At 42.4% G+C, this 20,000-nt stretch overlaps 1 protein-coding gene across 1 annotated transcript in view; it reads right to left on the bottom strand.

The window, feature by feature from the left end:
* caskin1 (CASK interacting protein 1) overlaps positions 1-20,000 on the bottom strand; it is a gene marked incomplete at its 5' end in the record, with an annotated part of 152,900 nt that overhangs the window by 65,363 nt on the left and 67,537 nt on the right. Inside the window, one exon of the mRNA XM_080724917.1 lies at positions 7,017-7,068. Coding sequence (XP_080581043.1) covers positions 7,017-7,068 — 52 coding nt within the window. The remainder of the gene's footprint in view (positions 1-7,016; positions 7,069-20,000) is intronic.

The raw sequence follows: 20,000 nt of genomic DNA, 5'->3' as shown, positions 1-20,000 counted from the left end.
AAAGGCTCATGTCTATTTCTGAAATAGCACTGGTGCCGTATTATATAATCTTGTTCACGAAGGTTAGAATAAGTGGAGTAACGCATTTCGTTGCTGTCAGGCAGATAACTCTTACTCATCTTCATATTTTAACTTTTTATGGGGGTTTTTTCCACTAAATGAATGCCCTACATCGGTATACTGCAGCGTCACAGAAAAATAGCCGATTTACAAGATAAGGATTTCCACCCGACAACAGCGATGTGCTCTGTCGGAAACACGGCTGACAACCCTGGTATCGGACCAGGCAATATACGGTACCTGAGCACTTCTCCGATTTGACACCTGAACAGAACGAGGTGTTCGTGTAAGTCTGTGTTGTATTGTAACAAACAACATCTGGTGTAATCCACAGGAAAAGAAACCTCGCCTGACCTGGAACATTCTGACAATCAGTGTGTTGTCCTTTCTATGTGCCTTCCTTGGGAGGTTTCCTCCGAGAATCTCTACAGCTACCTATGTACGTATATTCCACCACAAGCGTACACCAATAGGGCTCTGTCGGTGTACATGACATGATAAGCAGACTACAATTTACAATTTAGGCATTTAGCAGATGCTCTTACCCAGAGGGACGTACAATAAGCAAGGCAAACACATAAATCAAATGCAGAGAGACAGTAAAGTGCCTCAGTAAACTAGGATCACAAGTAAACGAAGAACCTACAGTAGCATCAGTCTAAACAATACACTATATCTATATCTATATAGAGATATATATATATATATAATTATCTGTACAATGAAACTAAAGGATACCAGGTAAACAGTGAAACTAGCATCTGTCTAAATAACATCTAAAACATCTTAAAGACCTGCCAAATGTTTACCAAAACAGGACATTGGACCATTGCTACTCTGTTTAAGGAGGTATATAAGGCTACAACTCTCCTACCTGTTGGCAATTCAGATCATGCCGCCATCGATGCAGGAATATAAAAAGGATGGTGGTGAGGGAAGTGATAAGAACGCCTAATCAGAGGCTACGCTGCAGGACACGTTGTGTGACACTGAATGGGGCATGTTCCAGATCAGCTCTGAAAACAATGTCAGCATGTTTACGGAGGTGATGACAAGCCGCATGGCAACAGTGGTGGATGATAGTGTACCCCTCTGTAATGTTCAAGTCTTTTCCTAATCAGCCTGCATGAGCAATGAACATGCGCACAGGTTGCTTATAAACGGGGAATGTGTCTGGAGATATGAGGAAATTCAAAAGAGTCCTACAAGCAGGTGATACATGATGCCAAGCAGTGATACAGTAAGGACCAAGTGGAAATTCTGTTCCAACAACGTCACACATGATGCATGAGGCATAGACTAAGAGATAGTGCTCTGGCATACGAACTGAACTCTTTCTATGCATGGTTCAAGGCTGACAATTCTAACGTTATGGAGGATGGTGTGGTTAGCTTCTATGCTGTATGTTCTACCTCTGCAGCAGAAAGTACACTCATCCTCTCAAGAGTATGATGTGAGCAGGTCACTGAAACGGGTGGGCACCAGGAACGCATCTAACCCTCTCCAGGAGAGTCATCAAGGCCTGCTCTATAACCGCAATATATATTTGGCTGCTGTTCATAGGCCTATACTTCAGTTCAGCTGTTAACACCATTGTGCCCACTAGCTGCCTGCTAAACAGTTACACTTGGCCCCTCTGAGTGTGCAGAAACCTACATCCCTGTTCTGATCAACAGGGATCTTGATCCCTGTTGATCAGAACAGGGATGTAGGGAGAGTTTCAGAGAGAGATTTCAAGTACATCATTTACTAGGCGTGGACATCACTGAGGACTTGTCATGGACAATATATACAACACAGACACCGCCCGTACCTCCACAGATAGCTGAGGAAATTCAATGTCTTACAGGAAATCCTGAAATTCTTCTACACAGAGCATTCTGACAGGGGCCGCCGCCGTCTGCTATGGAAATAGCTCCTCTGGGGACCAGCGAGCACTGCAGAGGACCAAGTGCACCATGGGAACTTCAGTCCCCTCCCAGCAGGACTCAAGGTGCCGGAGCAGGGCTAGAAGGATGAAGGACCCCCACCACTCCAAGCAAATACCTATGCTGCCACAAAGCCACCACAGAGAGACTCAGTAGTCTTTTTCCCTCAAGCTATTAAGAGTTCTGAACAAGGAACAAAATGTCTTTAACCTGTAATTACCCACTCACCAACAGAGCACACTGTATTTTCTTTGGAAAATCTCTTTGCAGAAATTATATGTTTTTTGTATTGTATATAGCTGAGAATGTGTATAGTTCACCACAAAATATCTACCGCTGCTGCTACTCTATGTATTTGGCCATTCTTCTGCTGCATAGTCTGTCAATACAGACACATTGTCTCCAGACGTGTTCAAATTGAAAATGAATAGAAAATCAAGTGGATGTTTTATTTTTACTTATTATCTTTCTATTATATACTTGTTAACGGAGTGTGCAGCACCACGACTGTACGGCTTGCATACAGTATGAAATCCTATTATGTATTAAGGAAACCTCTGTCTGTCTGTCAGTCAGTCAGTCAGTCAGTCAGTCGTCAGTCTTGCGCATGATTCTCCTCAGTGGGTTGAGCAATTGATGTGAACTTGCACACAGACTTTCACCATTAGCATATGCAAACATTTCCCAAAATGTAAAGCAGTTTATTAGTCTTTTTCTTCAAACACCGGCGATTCAGAGTTCCAAATTCGCAGGCCACTGGCTACACTTGGCTTACACACACATACCCACACACACACACCGGCAGAGAGAGAACGGCAGAACATACAGATGCTGAAAAGTATAAAGGCCTTTCAGCACAGTGTGCGTGGTCTGTGTCCACACACTGCGTTTTATGAGTGGGAGGTCGCTCCATAGCACTAGCAGGCACATTGACACGTGCAATGTTCCAATCCACGTTATTAGCACACATAGCTTTGCTGAAACAGCGCAAACGTCAACCTCTAATGGTCATAAATGACCAGGTTGTCACGCCACACACCAATACGATTAAATCACGGTCCAAACCGATTGCACAACCCAAAAGTCTGCTTATACAGTAGTTTGGCTGCGCACATCACTGGGTATGGAGTCTGGACTAATGCTATTGTATATGTGTTGTTTTTGTTCTGTCCATGTATTTTGTCTTGTCTACTCTGTATACATGTAACAATTGTAACATGTATTTATGTTGTGACCCCCTCTAAAACGAGATGGCACATCTCAAGGGGTTTAGCCTAATAAAGAAACTTGAATCATCATGCCTGATCTGAGCTCTTAACGTGTTGTTGTTGCTTGTAGATCAGCTATTTTCGGTGTGCGACATCAGTGCTCAACTCAAGTATAAATCACCATTAATGTTTCAACTACAGTAGGATTTTTCACTGTCGACATAAAGCCCAGATAAAACAAGAACCCTCAGGGTTAATATGGTGACAGACTGTCTGTGGGTGCTCTGCTGCACTCAGCTCCTCTGTGGTACATAATGTTCTCCGGTGCTGTGCATGTGACAAGTCCATCCTAACTCATTTAACCACACAGTCCTGTATGTCCATCTCTACTCCTAATTACCTGTCCCTGCTCTGTGGCTGTCTTACAGTAGCAGTATCTGCTCCTTCTGATCTCCTATACTCTCCTCTTCCGCAGCACCACACTCATGCCTTGTTCTTTCATTGTTATCCTCTCCTCTCCTTTGGTCTCCTGTTCACTATCATTCTTGACTCAGATTCCTCATATATATAAATATTGTCGCTGTCAGGCAGAAACTTTGTTTCTCCAAGTTTCAAATTTGTATGTTTTTTGTTGTAAATTAAAGTGCTGCTTCATCATACAAAAGTAGTGAAAATAGCAGATCTACAAGCAAACAACCGTTTGTGTGCTTGTAGATCAGCTATTTTCACTATTTCAAATTGTTTTAAAAATAATATCAAAAAAGGAATGTTATGGACATACAAGGTTTCCACACGACAACGACCATATATATATATATATAATATATATCTTTTTTGTGAGTTGGGGAGTGACATCGAGCAAAGGTCCACCGGGCTTAGGAATCGAACTCAGGACTCACTGTCAGCCTCCATCAGAGCCTGTGGTATATATGGTACACGCCTTAGCCATTCGGCCACCGACTCTGATTTCTTTACATCAAACGCTTTTCTCCTCTGCTCTCACCTCCTCTCCTCTATGTTCCCTTGTCCCCTCCTCTCTCCTTCCCTCTGCTAATTATCTTAAGAACATATTATAAATAAAGATCAGCGATTTCTCCAGGCTTGCTGTCACAGATGACTAACGGTATGTGACTGGCTGATCGGCAGCACTTAGGCAATGAGCAGCGAGGTTACACGTGCGCACACGTACTGTACAGTACACATGCACATACTGTACTACTGGATCAGCAGAAATGCCCAAGCTGCTTGGATGACAAAAAAAAAAGAATACTACAACAATAAAACAGAAACACCCACCGAGTAGGAAGTGATGATGAGATTCTAAATGTGCGTGCGGGTTCATCACAGCTCTCCCAACCCTAAACCTCTATCAATTATATTCAATTCAGACTCATTAGGCGTGTGCTTATTGCAAACTTCTAATGTAATTCATCGCTCCAGTGACAGAACCCATCGCATCATGTGAATGTCAGCTGACTCCTGATGGAATATTCTAAACCAGAACATTAACGCAAGATGAAAGGAGAGGCTGAATCATTAAATGCCCTGGTTATAATGTTGGGTCTTTGCGAGGAGAAGCTTCATGGCAGCATTTACTGCTCAACATCGTGTTAGTCTTTCAGTTCAGCAGTCGTTTGCATCGGGGAGAAAAGAACACCATTGTGGCATCGTCTTTCTGCACACATCAAATTGGCCTGTCTATCTGCCACTCGCAGGCATGCATGTGTGTGCGCGCGCACGCAGGCACACACACACACACACACACATACACACACAGTGCCGCTGCTACCATGACGCACAGCACACTGTGTGTCGGGCACCATGCTGCCCAAGGGCACCAAAAAAAAAAGTTGTGCATCGGGCACCAAAATGGGTTGCAGCGGCCCTGTACGTACACACACACACACACACACACACACACACACACACACACACACACACACACACACACACACACACACACACACACACACAGACACACACACACACACACACACACACACACACACACACACACACACACACACACACACAAATACACACAAAAATACATACCGTAAACACAAAAATACATAAACACATACTGTGCTCAGAATGGCACAGTATAGCAGAATTGATATGAGGCGAGGAAGCTTTTATCTGTGTTTCCATCTGTTTTGCTGGAAAACACACGTACAATTTTTCCATTACAAACAAAGTAAAAAGTAAACCTTGTTACACAACCAGCATACAGTATATAGGCCTCCTGCCCCCCCCCCAGGCAAACACGCCACAGTAGATTTATTCATTCATTTATTTTCATTCCATGTATGTTATGTGTGTTAATCCCCCTTGCACACAGCAGCAGGGCGGGACTTAGAATGATAATGCTGCTTTATGATGTCGATGGGGACCACACACACACACACACACAGAAGGACGGAGGGGAGAAACGGAGGGATGCGATGCAGAGATGGATGGATTGAGGGACGTAAGAGCCGGAGGTTGAGCGACAGAAAGAGATGAAAGATTGAGTTATAGAAAGAGAGAGGAGGAGGAGGAGGAGAGGGAAGGAGTGAGTGAGCGAGCGAACGAGCGGGTGGAGGCGTGAATGAGAGAACAGATGGAGGGATAGACGGAGAAGTGGGGGCTGGTGGCATTGACATTGTAGGGCAGCGGTGAGGTGGAGGTGAGGGGGGGGGGGGGGGGTGAGAGAGACTATTCTAATTTAAGCCTTCATATCCAATAATGGAAGCGAGAGGACACATGCACAAAGACATATGCAGCATTTGCTTGTACATGTCAGACAGAACTGTGTGTGTGTGTGTGTGTGTGTGTGTGTGTGTGTGTGTGTGTGTGTGTGTGTGTGTGTGTGTGTGTGTGTGTGTGTGTGTGTGTGTGTGTGTGTGTGTGTGCGCGTGCGCACACGTGTGAGAGAGAGACAGAGAGAAGATTTACATGCATGCACACAGTATGCGTTTATGTGGGCGTGCATGGTGTGAGTGTGCTGTTGGTACAGTGGGTGGGTGGGTGCAGGAGAGTGACGTTTATCCTAATACCATGTGAGGTGTGTTTTTTTCAAATTATCTCATGTCATTTCTGATTTATTGTACAGGACAGGAGAGAGTGACATAAATAACAGAACGGGGGGGGGGTTGAAAAATCCCACCTGGTGTGAAATGAGCGCCGGTGCTACAGTATTTATGAGTTAATTTCACAAAGCGCCCCCTGGCCAATCACAGTGCGTCCTGTGAAGCTTGGCCAATGCGACCCTGGGCGTACAACAAAATTTGAGCCGTTTGTGCAAAGATGTAAGCCATTATCTAGGCCAGATGTAGAGCCCGGAAATGTTTTTGGGGGACCGGACAAAGCCAGATGTTGGATCTTAACTCCTTCCAGGAGCACCGTTCAAAACCGGTCTGTGTTCTCTCATACAGATAAAAGCATAATCCGACCAATATACAAGAAATTGTCAACATAAACAGGAGAGGAGAATCATGTTTTTTTTCTTTTTTAATATCCAAATATATAAATATTTATTTCCAGGCTCCTCACTATTATTTTCAAATGCACAGACGGCAGAGGCAACCATGCACGTCTCCACCCTGGGATCAGTTAGGGGTATTGCTCAAGGTTCACCGGTTCGATCCCAGGCTCCTCCTGGCATCGAACCGGTGAACCTTCCAGTTCCACAAATTGCAGATCTACCCCCCTGAGCCACTGCTGCCCCATGCCAAGTGTATATACTGTTAGTTTATATAAGGGTGTGTACACACTACACACTAGTGTCTGATTGAATAGCATGACCCATAGGATACTGTAGTGGTTTTATTCCACTTACCCATCTGTGTCTTGGAAGTTCACGTTCACTTTCTTTGCGGAACCCAGGAGCTCTGAAAGGACAAGAAAAGATTCACATCAATCACATGTCACCAATAAAGTGCAGGTGAACACCAATATCAGGTACAGCACACAGTACATAGTATAACAGTCTAGTCAGTGGAGCTCCTAGTCAGGGCTCAGTATAAAATCAACACAGTATTCCTCTATGAAAGTCAGTCTTGTCCATCACTATGTCAGAACATACTTTTGGTTGCCCAACCCTCTGGCTGAGAATCACTTCCCTTCCTGCACCTACAGCAAATCATCTTTGTGTTTAATCTTATCTTCATAATACAGACTTTGTTGTTTTTCAGTCTAGCAGTTCTGAAAGAGGATGGGAGCTTCTCAATTCATTGTAAATAATAAATCGTAGTATAATGTACTAGATTAAAGCACCGAGTGCCTTTGAGGTGTTTTATGCCTTTCTTAGCAGCAAAACAACTATTGTAGACAGTGTTAATATTTCACATCCTCACAGCAGCACTGTATAGTCACTTGGCTTTCTGTTTTATTTTTTTTAAATAAATAGCCACAGTGTTGACCTAGCTCTGAGAGAGACTATGGGGGAGTGTAAATATCATTAATCAAATGTAGTACAGCGTACACGAACAGCTGGGGGTCTTTTAAGTACTAGCTACTGTACGTATTCCCTTGTTATATGTGTTACTTATCCTTGTAATATGACTGCATGTGACATGCTTTTTACTGGTCTTTAATTGAACACAGGACTGAAGAAACAGCTGAGACATAAGCAAAGCTGTTTAAACGTGGATTATGTAACTGCATATTAACTCAATTAATATAATGTGCACACACAGGCACGCACGCATGCAAGCGTGCACATACACACGCACACACGCACACACACACACACACACGCGCGCACACACACGCACACGCGCACACACACACACACACACACACACACACACACACACACACACACACAGTCCACACAAACTGCTATCAGTTGATGTTTTCTGACATTTACACCATGTTAACATCATCCTTCATATCGTCACTGTCGGGCAGAAACCGCGTATGTCAGTTTACATTTTTTGTGTTTTTTTAGTAAATTAACGCCCTATTGATCATACTACTACAGCGTCTCACAAAAGCAGCAGAAGCAGATCCACAAGCTGAAAATGTGGCGCAAGGCAACGCATTTAGAGCTTGTAGATCATTAGCAATTTTTTCATTTGAATCCTGAAAAGTAGCAGTCTTGGACATACAAGGTTTCCACCCGACAGGGAAGATATGCTTTTGTGCTGTTATGTTTCTCCTTTCCAATTCCATTTCACGAGCATTAGGGGTTCATAACAGGGCTTTCCTGAAATGCATTAAGACGCTCGAATGTCAAACATCAAACATGCCATTATCGGGTTTCCTCGCCCGCCGCTAGGAGAGAGTGGGTGATGTCATGGGATGTGTGCAGGCAGTAACATCCTCTCTCCCCGCTGTTCTCTGACTGCTGTGTCCCATGGTGACCATACCTGCCTGCCACTATGAATACCTCTATGTCGTCACTGTCGGCCAGAAACCTCGTATCTCCAAGTTTCACATTTGTATGTTTTTTTCGTAAAGTAAAGCCCTGCTTCATCATACAAGACTGTTGCACAAAATTTGTGAAAATAGCTGATCTACAAGCACACAACGCCTCGCACCGCGAGGCGTTGTGTGCTTGTACAGTAGATCGTCTATTTTCACTATTTTAAACCGTTTAAAAACTTTCAAAAAAATAAAGTTTTGGACAAGCTTTCCACCCGACAACGACGATATGTTCTTCTGTCCCCCTTAGCTCTGGGGTTGCAGTGGCAAGATGATAGAAAAGATCTCCTTCTAACAATATGTCTGGTGACTTCTAAATGAAATGTAGGGGCTAGAACTGTGAGGAAACAATTCTGAGATTAACAAGAATTGACACACAGTCAATATAAAATCTGTGGATTGGTGTGTTGACGTTAGTGTAAAAAAAGTTTGAAAAAAAAATTTATTTGAAAAAAAAAAAAAAGTTTGAAAAAAAGAAAATTAGAAAAAAAAAGTTTAGGTCCAAAAATGTGTTAAAAAATCGACCTGATGGTGGCGCTATATGGGACAGATCCATGTCGATGAGATAAGTGTAGACATACTGTGTAGCGATTTGTGTGATTTTAGGGCAAAAACTGTAGGAGCAGTATTCAAAAATGTGTTTTAAAAAAATTGGCGGGGGTCCCTGGAGCTGCGGGGGTCCCTGGAAGGGTGGAGGTTGTGGATTGGCAGACAAGGATTGTGTGTGGAAAATTTCACATGGATAGGGGCAAAAAAGTGTGATGTGACGTGACAGACAGACTGACGGACAGACAGGCGGTGGAGGTTTTCATAGTAACTGCGACCTGACGGTCGCAATTATAATCATTAGTATTGTTTATTTTAATTATTATTATTAAGGAACTCTAGAAATCTCAGTTGGAACTGTTACCCCAGTGACCCGATGCTGGATAAGCGGTTGAAGATGGATGGATGGATGGATGGATTATTTTAGAGTAAGCTACTTTATTTACCATTATTGTGTACTCCGCCACATGGGGAGCAATCTTCAATTCAATCTTCAATTCAAAGAAGCTTTATTGGCATGAGAACACAAACGTTTACACAGTGGTGGAAAAAGTACCTACATTTTTATAATTAAGTAAAAGTATCAATTCTGCAATGTAGAATCACTCTGTTACAAGTAAAAGTCCAGAATTAAAAATGTACTTGAGTAAAAGTACAAAAGTATTGGTATCCAAATGTACTTAAAGTACCAAAAGTAAAAGTACAAAATGTTTGAAAATAGCAGATCTACAAGCTCACAACGCGTCGCACCGCAATGCGTTGTGAGCTTGTAGATCGGCTATTTTCAAATAGCCTTGGTATAACATAGGGCTAAAGTGGTTTATGTATGTTTTCTTTTCAAATCTTTTTTATTAAGGTACAATGTCGGTATAGTGATGGCACCCCAAATCACATTCCAATCACAACAATCATTGGTACAAAATAGCACAGGATCTGAGGCGATCACGGTACGTACACATTCAGTTGTAAGGAAGAGAAACCCTGCCCATAAGAGATAATAAAAGAAAACATTTTTTCCCCATATACCCAATTTAGTGTCAAGCCAATTCCCCCATCCCCATACTCTACGTTTGACCTATCCCTGCTAATCCCCACAGTAGCCATTGGGAGGGTGAAGACAACAACGGGTCTCCTCCGATACCCGATCCATCATGCCACCATCTTCTTTTCACCTGACATTAAGGAGCTTCACCAGGGGGGCGTAACGCATGTGGAGGTACACGCTATCCTCCCCGGTTCCACCCCCTCTGAACAGGCGCCCTGACCACTGTGGGAACCGTTAATAATAATAATAATAATAATAAAACTTTATTTGTATAGCACCTTTCATGACATGAAATGCAGCTCAAAGTGCTTTACAGAGCATAAAATGAAGCACACGTGCTTAACAGAGAAAAAGTAAAATAGAAATAAAAAATACATAAAAAAGAGAAGTAAAATGATTACAATAAAGCAAGAAAAAATAAAAGCATAGAACATTGAAGAACAATTTCAGAGCCGTGCGGACGTCAATAGCAGCATAGGGATTAAAAAATTTAGCTAAAAGCAAGAGTAAAGAAATAGGTCTTGAGCTGTGCTTTAAAGCTATCCACCGAGGCTGCCTGTCTTAGGTGTAGTGGTAGTTTATTCCAAGCTGTCGGTCCATAGAAGCAGAAAGCTGCCTCACCATATTTTTTATATGTCATTGTTGGCACCTCAAGTAGGTCTGCACTAGAGGACCTGAGTGGGCGGGTTGGAACATATCTATGCAGGCAGTTATAGAGGTACGAAGGTGCCAGACCATTTAGAGCTTTATAAACAAGTAAAAGAATTTTAAAATCAATCCTAAAAACAACCGGGAGCCAGTGTAGCGACGCTAAAACTGGAGTAATATGTTCTCTTATCTTAGTTTTTGTTAAAACTCTGGCTGCTGCATTTTGAACAAGTTGTAATCTGTCAGTTGTTTTCTTTGGCAGACTTAATTAGTTAATGCAGAGACAAAATCCGTCTCTCCTCCCCAATCGACTTCCCTCCCACGAACACAGCCAATTGTGTTCGTTGGAGCGCCTGGCCAAGCCGAATGCACCATGAAAGTAGCGTTCCATGGAGGTGGACAGGAAGTTTAACCTGCCCACCCAGACGCCCCAATACTGGACTGCCACCGGGTCCCAAAAGGCAGCCCCCAGACATCAGAAATTAAAAGAAAAAAAAACACATAAACATTATAGGTTATATAATCCCAGAGGGAAGGTGCTATGTGTCGACATATCTATCCAAAAGGTTAAAAGAAATAATAATAATGTCCATGAGTCAGTTGTAAAATAGAGAGAGGCTGCTGTTATAACCAAAAAGAAAAAGTAACAAAAGTAGTAGTGATACCACCTCCCAACCGGCAGAGGCAGTGTAGAGCCATTGTCGAGCGAGGTTCAGAGTTCAGAGTTCACAGTTTGGTCCATCCTGTCAGAGGCGCCACAATGGCGGCCACTGACCAAAAACAAACAACCAACTCAGGCTATCAGCATATTAAAGCCACATAGTAGGAAGATGAAGTATAAAAACAACGAAAACATGTCGAGAAGTCTCGACTACAATCATGTCATCATAAAGTGCAAAGCATTCGATCGCTCTCTAACACTTAACTAAACCGCCGTAACGTAATCGTCATGTACGGAGAGAAAGAAACAGCGCATATTAGCATACCACAGGCACAATAGAATTCGCCGTAAACAAAATACGTAATTGAGTAAACAAGTGGTTCGCATTAACCGTTGGAACGGACATGTCTACATACGCCGTTTGATCATATAATATCAGTCAGAAAAAGGTTGCATATTTACGTTAGAAAAGGAAATAGGAAAATTAAAGAAAGAAAAACCCCCCTGTTAGCATGTACTAGCTAGCTAGCCAACCCCACACACTATCGACCATTCCACAAGCTACTGTAAAACAATACAAATAAATAAAAAGTGGCGTAGCAAATAACACAAGTCAACCCCATCTAAACATTTACTTAATACTGTAGTATCAACTGTGGAGTACGAGAGATCGACCATATATGTGTGTATAAAAATGAAAAAGTAGAAAAATAAATAAATAAACAATTACTGGAGGATATATAGCATGTTAGCATGTGTTACCTGGCCAAGCAAGCCAGTACAATGTACTTCTACAGTCCCTTCTCAAACCGATGCGGTCGAAGTTGAAGGCGATGTCCCCTCGTTCTGCCCCTGGTTCTTCTTCAAAAAGTCTGCGGCTGTTTATGTATGTTTTAAACTTTAGTTATTGATGTAGATTAGCATTATTGGGCTAAATGTAAAGACGCTACGCTGCGCCAACCGTGAATTCAACACAATCTGCTGTTGAGCAGTTTAACCAATTTGCTACGTACGTCTACACAAACGGTCAGATTACAAAGATAAATTGCTTAGTGAAGGCTCACGGATGTCACCATAGGGTACGCTCCAGCAGAATGTCCCGTAATGATCGTATTATTTAAAGAGGAGCATTTTAATCCGATCGGTCGTCGTTTCCTTCAAAAGGTATTAATGTATCTAAGTGCAGTACACCTCGCAACCGATGGGGTCGCATGGCTGAAAAACAACAGAAAATGACGTCTGATCGGATTAAAATGCTGTTTATTAAACAATACGAAAGATACAGGTAATTCTGCTTGAGCGTACCATACTGTGACATCTGTGAGACTTCAGTAAGCACTTTATCTTTGAAATATGAACGTTTTTGTAGACGTACGTAGCAAATAGGTTTAACTGCTCAACACGAGGTTGAAGTGAATTTATTACACACCGTGACTCGTGCGCTAGCCTGCAGCTAGCGCTAGCTAGCGTTAGCCTGCAGCTAGCGCTAGCTAACGTTAGCGTTAGCCGTTAGCCACACATCCAGAATAGTCTAATATAAGTCAATTTTCCAACGGCGAGTGAACGATTGCATTCCGTGTCCTTCATGGATTTTTTTCCCCCTGGCTGTCAATGTTTTTATTGTTCAAAAAGAAAACGTTCTGAACGTTAAAACTAGATAGTTTTACGATCATGACAATGTGACAAACGGAACGGATCCTTTTTTTCCAAACTCGAGAAGAACAGCGCAAGGCCGCTCCCAGAGCCCTAGAATGGAGAGTTGCGTGTCCGCGGTGACACCACTCTCTGATTATACTGCTCTGGCCGCTCCCAATCATGAAACTAGCTTGGTTACAATGTGACATGCGACAGCCAATCGGCAAATAGGTCGCCTAGGTCGCCTAGGTCCCCTGAATGTCTCAGGACAATGTAATCTGTTTAATGTAATCTGTTTTCACAGATTTAAAAACTAAAATAACCTGATTGCAGAACCAATGCAAAGGGCTTCAGAGCGGTTATTGGGATTGGTTTACAATCTGTGTATCTTATAGAATAAAACGCTACTAGCCAACATATAAGTGAATAAAGTGGTTAAAATGATGGTGATGCTATATTGGCTCAAGGACCCCCGGGGGGGTCCCCTGGACGGTCGGACCACACTTTGAGAACCAATGCTGTAGCGGTTCTATAGTAGGCTTGACAGACACATCAGCCAGTCCAAACCTCTATTTCCTTCAGTGTTCACCCCAGAATATCCTCTAGGATTCATGTGGTTAAGCCTCTCATAGACTCAGTTACACTTGAGCCCATTAATGTTTGAGCAGTTAAGACCACTGTGCTTCTGCTTAGATCAGTAGTTCTCAACCTTTTCTGGATCAGGGCCTTGTGTTTGCGGTCCACCCATCTGACCACCGAACGGCTGCCGTGTTCAGTGGACAGATGGGTGGGGCCGCACGCGTGCATTTTCAGAGCATTTTGATTTGTGTTCTGGCTTGGATCAATTATGTTCATACTAGGGCATTCACCAAATATTCGAATATTCGAATATTAAAATCCCTATTTGACGTTGTTCACCGAAGTCGAATATTCGCTTACCGTATTTATTTATTTATTTTTGGTATTCTCCTTAAAAAATATATAGTTTATAAAGCTTGGCTAGATAGGAAGTCATAAGAATGAGTTGTCAATGCCCCTGGTGGATGAATTTGTTAATGCTCTATACCAGGGGTTCTCAAACCTTTTCAGGCCTTGACCCCCAAATTAAACATATTTGAACTGGGGACCCCCACCCTGACAAGCACTTGGAATTGTAGGTATTACATTTAATGTGACTCGGTTCCACAGATAAATATTGTGAAAATAGCCGATCTACATGGTCACAACGCCTCGCAACAATGTTCGCCTCTTGCTTACTTAATATTTGACAGTTTGGCCAGTCCTGTCGAATATTCGACTATTCGAATACTGTGAGGTCGAATAATTCGAATACTAAAAATCACTATTCGTGAATGCCCTAGTTCATACAGTACTTATCATAATCATAATTATTTCAAAGTTGTAAAGAAAAGAATATCATGAACTTTCCTTTCTGTATTTTTATTTTTCGTAATATTACATTTATATTACCAGTAAGACGCCTCGGCCATCTGGCCAGTGATGTATATCGGACCAGTTACCCATATATGGAGACCCCTGATACCCATCTATGGAGATCCAAGTACAGTATATGCTGTGAGACCCCAAACATGCTTACTCAGTTATTCGTTATGTGAAAGTCCTATGACGTCTATGACATCTGACATCATCGTCACGTAGCTTTGGCTGGCCTATGCCTATGATGGAACTGCCCTTCTGTCCCCCACTAAACTCTATGTAGTAACAGAGAGCAAGAACACAAACAGTAGCCTCCTCCTCCTCCGTACTGTAAGAGCATCCATTACAGTTCTGACAGCCTGCTGGCTGGCTCTGTGCCAGGGCAAGGTTATATAACTATACAGGTCCTGCCAGGTGAGACATGGAACTGCTGGGTCAATGACCTTTCCCACACTGTGACCCGGCTCATTACAGTGTGGAACACACACCCATTCAGATGGAGACTCATACAGCTCTGCTGAAAAGGATCAGTTTCTTGTGTTGTGTGGGAATAAAATGTATTTTTTGTTTTGTTTTATTCTAGAAAACTACTGGCATCGACGACTGGGTTGAGCTAATTGTAGATAGAGTGAGCGTAACAGTGGCAGTGGTGTTCAATTAAGTCACACACATACGCATGCACCCATCAACACATACGATTACAAATCTTTAAAAAACGTTCCAAGAAAAGTTCACAACGCACCATATTGCAGCATCTTGGTGATCAGCTCTTTTTGCTATCAGGCTTACTGTAAGTGGTAAAATGTTTATAATCTCTGGTTATAATAATCTCGGTATATAGTAGTCTATGGTTCAGAGACCGTTTATAAACACATTGCACATAACATCAGGGCTGCCAACCCTCCTGGATCATAGATTTCGACCTCATCTCCTGGCAGACTCCTTGATTGTCACTCCGGGATTTCTCCCGGATTTGGTACCAACCTCCCCAAATTCACCAGAACACAGGACATTACATCTAAAAAGGTTCTGGGGAGGTACACAACTATATCTCTTTTTTTCACTACTTATAGTTTTTACTTCCTGCCCTTTTGCCTCTGTCTCTTGTTAAGCTGATAGTGCAGAACTGGGGAGAGAGAGAGAGAGAGAGAGAGAGAGAGAGAGAGAGAGAGAGAGAGAGAGAGAGAGAGAGAGAGAGAGCATGAAAATAAATACGATACAGTTTGTGTGAGTTATTTGTCTCTTTACACGCATGCACATGCTCTCTCCTGCAGTGTAAGGGAGCAGGACAGTGTGTGTATTGTGTAGGAGACAGCTCACAGCGGTAGCAGGAGAAGAACATTGATTTCCTCACTGGCTATTTCTGGCTACCAACTGCAATGGACCCCTCTCACCTCTCTCTCTCTCTCTCTCTCTCTCTCTGTCTCTCTCTCTCTCTCTCTCTCTCTCTCGCTCTCTCTCTCTCTCTCTCTCTCTCTGTGTGTCTCTCTCCCTCTCCCTCTCCCCTCACCTCTTACACTCTCTCTAATATGAAAACACAAATGCACACAAATTAAGAGCTTTGTGCCTCTGCACCTATGATTTACTGTGCGCGCGTGTGTGCGTGCGTGCGTGCGTGCGTGCATGTGTGTGTCAGGCAGGATATGTAATGCCACAGAACATGATATGCTTCCATTATCATCCATTACCGAAGGACCGGTGGTCCAAAACAGGACATAAACAATAGAAAACATAAATAGAATAGAATACAACAGAAAGATCATTTGTCCTCAGTCACATCCATCACTCCACCAGTTTATCACCAGAGAGATTTCAGACGTATACTAGGACAGATGTGGTTTAAGATCAGCAGTCGTGACTCGTGTGTGTGTGTGTGTGTGTGTGTGTGTGTGTGTGTGTGTGTGTGTGCGTGCGTGCGTGCGTGCGTGCGTGCGTGCGTGCGTGCGTGCGTGTGTGTGTGCGTGCGTGCGCGTGTGCGTGCGTGCATGCATGCATGCGTGCATGTGTGTCTGAATGGAAAATTGGGCCATTTACTGATAAGAGGCATACAATGACTGGCTTCTTACCAGGAGGAAACACACACACACACACACACACACACACACACACACACACACACACACACACACACACACACACACACACACACACACACACACACACACACCCTTCCTTGTTTACAGTGTTCTACATCTGTCCACAGTCTGTGAACCTTCAACCCTTTGAGCCCATAACATCATCCCCCATGACCCCGTGACCCCATGACCCCTGTGTCTCCATGCAGCCCAGGCATGTGACACCAAGCCCCATTCATACTTTGTCGCACGACGTATCATCAGATTCAGATTCAGATTTCTTTATTAACCATTGTGTAATACACATAGGAATTTGCTTTGGCATACTACATTTTTGCATTCAAATCAATTTTTTCACATATAACATAAACAAAAACAAAAAACAGACAAACACCAAAACACCGACAGAACGCAACACGTAGTCACCACAGCAGCCATGGGGTGCTATCATGCCTCGAAAAATAGCAGACCTACAAGCTCAGAGCGCGTTGTGGATGCGACGTGTTGTGAGCTTGAGGGTCTGCAATTAACCCATTTAGAACGGGTACACGTTATTGTGTATCATTATTTTATGCTTTAACTATTGAAAAATAGCAGATATACAAGCTCACAGTGCGAGCTTGTAGATCTGCTATTTTTGAAAAATCTTGAAAATTAGAATTTTTACCCGATTCTATAAGTGTCTTTTGAATCCTTCTTAAGGTTTTTGGAAAAAAAAAACGATGTTTCTATGTCAGCAATCTGGCCAGCCATCGTCAAAGAAAAGGTCCTTTTCACTTAACTGGAGCTCAGTTAGTCTGTTCTTGAGAGACTATGTCAGTGGTTCTCAAACCTTTTCATGTGAAGGACCCCCAAATGATATGTATTTGACCACGGACTCCTATCTCAAAATATTCAGTTCCAGGGACCACCCAGAAGCAAAATTATTGTTACAAACATTTGCAGAAATTTTTATGACTTTTTCAAAAATAGCAGATCTACAAGCTTGCAGCGCGGCAGCTTGTATATCTGCTATTTTTCACTGGTTAAAGCATATAATAATTACAGGCCTAAATTAATTGGGCTTCAGTCTCAGCAGCAGAAACACCCCACACATCATCATGACATGAGATCACTGCACATTCAGAGCTGCTTCACAACAACTTGTTTTTGTGTTGTTTTTGTTTTAAAAGATTTGTTTATTGGGTCCATTTGGTTACATTTGTACCACTTTCAGACATAAATGAACACTGAGGATTTTACTTTTGCACTGAGCTGCTTCATGTCATGAATCTCATGATGGACTTACGGTATACTGATATACTGTATGGGTAGAAAATATAGATGACTGCAATGAACTAGCAATTAACGTATTAACCATCTTAATTATCTTAATTACTTTTTCAATTTCATAATCAAATAAACAAGAAGCTCATTTTTTTTAGATATCAATGACGTGAAAACTTTCGAATATAGTTATTTTTATATATATATCGACTACATTGATTACCCGTAATTGTCGGACTATAAGCCACGGCTTTTTTCCCATGTTTTGAACCCTGCGGCTTATACAACGGTGCAGCTTATATGGAGATTTTTACAGCTAACGGCCAGTTAGTTAGTTTTACAATGGTCTTTAACAAGGATTTATATATGGATTTTTACAGCTAACGGCCACCAGGGGCGCTCTAGCAGGAAGCAGGAAGGACGGCTGCGGCTTATAGTCAGGTGCGGCTTATATATGTAAACATTAGTTTTTTGTTCTAAATTTAACTGGTGCGGCTTATATTCAGGTGCGGCTTATAGTCCAGCAATTACGGTAGTTTGATTAACTGCCTAAGCCCTATTTTATACTTTGCTGATTAGTTTGATTTACAGTTGCACCCCAAGATGGCTGGATCAGACCTGCATCTAAGACTGTGTGGGCTCTGTGTGGGGAGCTGTATGCCCATCATTGCCCATAGTGTGCGTGAGTGTTCCTCGGAAACAGCTTTCAGTTGGACAACACGCTAGCAGCCTAGCACTAGCAGACATCCACAGTAAACAGAGTGAGACCATGCTTATGGAAAAGGCAGTCAGCGGAACAATGACAACACACTGACACTTCTACAGCCACTGTGTCAATGAATGGAGACACACACGTGCACAAGCACACACACGCACGCTCACGTACGCACATCAGAAACATATGGCTAAATCACATCAGTGTGTACCATTAAACAAGAAGCAGCATTACCCAGCAAGCTGAAGCATCTGTCTCCCTGTATTACCTCCTACACGCCTGCTGTAATGCTAAATGCTGCAAGACTCACTGTCACACATCAGAACACAACCAGCCACATAGAGGTCCTAGCTACAGTACGCTGTCAATTCCATTTGGGCCGATTCGGTTACATTTGTACACTCTCAGAGCTACAGATGCTATATGAATTAACACCAGAATTAACAATAGATAAAATAATAGAAGACATAAAACACTATCTTTGCTTGACTGCCAAGCGGTTTGCCAGTTGCACTCTACACCCTTACACTCTACTATAACAGAAATAAAGATTAATGATAGAATCAAATCATTTAGTTTAATTCAGTGGGCGACAGCCAAGGCAATTTACAAATGACTACCCCAGGTTTTGAACCAGAGCCATAGGGCCTAAACTTACTCAGCTATAAAACTTTCACAGCAACAATTACTCATTCAGAGGCTACAAATCTCTCTATTCTCGTTTTAAGATATACTGAATATTCAGGTCTACATAAAGTGAATGAATGATATGTGTACTCTGGGGAAATATAAGACTAATATATATATATATATATATATATATATACACACACACACACACACACACACACACACACACACACACACACACACACACACACACACACACACACACACACACACATATATATGTACATATATTTATTTTTTTGTCATGCGTCAGCTGCCCAAATCCAACATGCTGCTATTATCTGAAATGCCTCACATGAGAACACGAGTGGTTTTCTTTCAAGTGGGTTTTTAAAGTGTGACACAAATTATCTTCTTAACTGAAATAGCATCACTCTCAGGCTCAGCCATAGCCTGGTCCTCTCTACATGTTCAAAGATACTCTATAAAGAAAGATGATTCATTGCAAGCTTCACCAATGGTATGAAATGGTATAGCCTAAGCCTACACCAGTGGTAGGCAACAGGAGGCCTGTGGGCCAGAACTATCTCCATTCTAAGAGACCTTGAACCATTAAAGAGCTCTTGTTCGAAAAAGAGACTCTCTGTCTCCAGATAAAATGTTCTTTTGAAGCTTTTTGATGAACTAAATATCCACCAAATGCCACATTCAAGGATGGGGCCAGCACAACAACATCT

The sequence above is a fragment of the Nannobrachium achirus genome (genome assembly GCF_963921795.1).
Source record: "Nannobrachium achirus genome assembly, chromosome: 4".
NCBI lineage: Eukaryota > Metazoa > Chordata > Actinopteri > Myctophiformes > Myctophidae > Nannobrachium > Nannobrachium achirus.
Note: the sequence above shows the minus strand (reverse complement) of the source record. Positions and strands in the feature narration are given on the sequence as shown.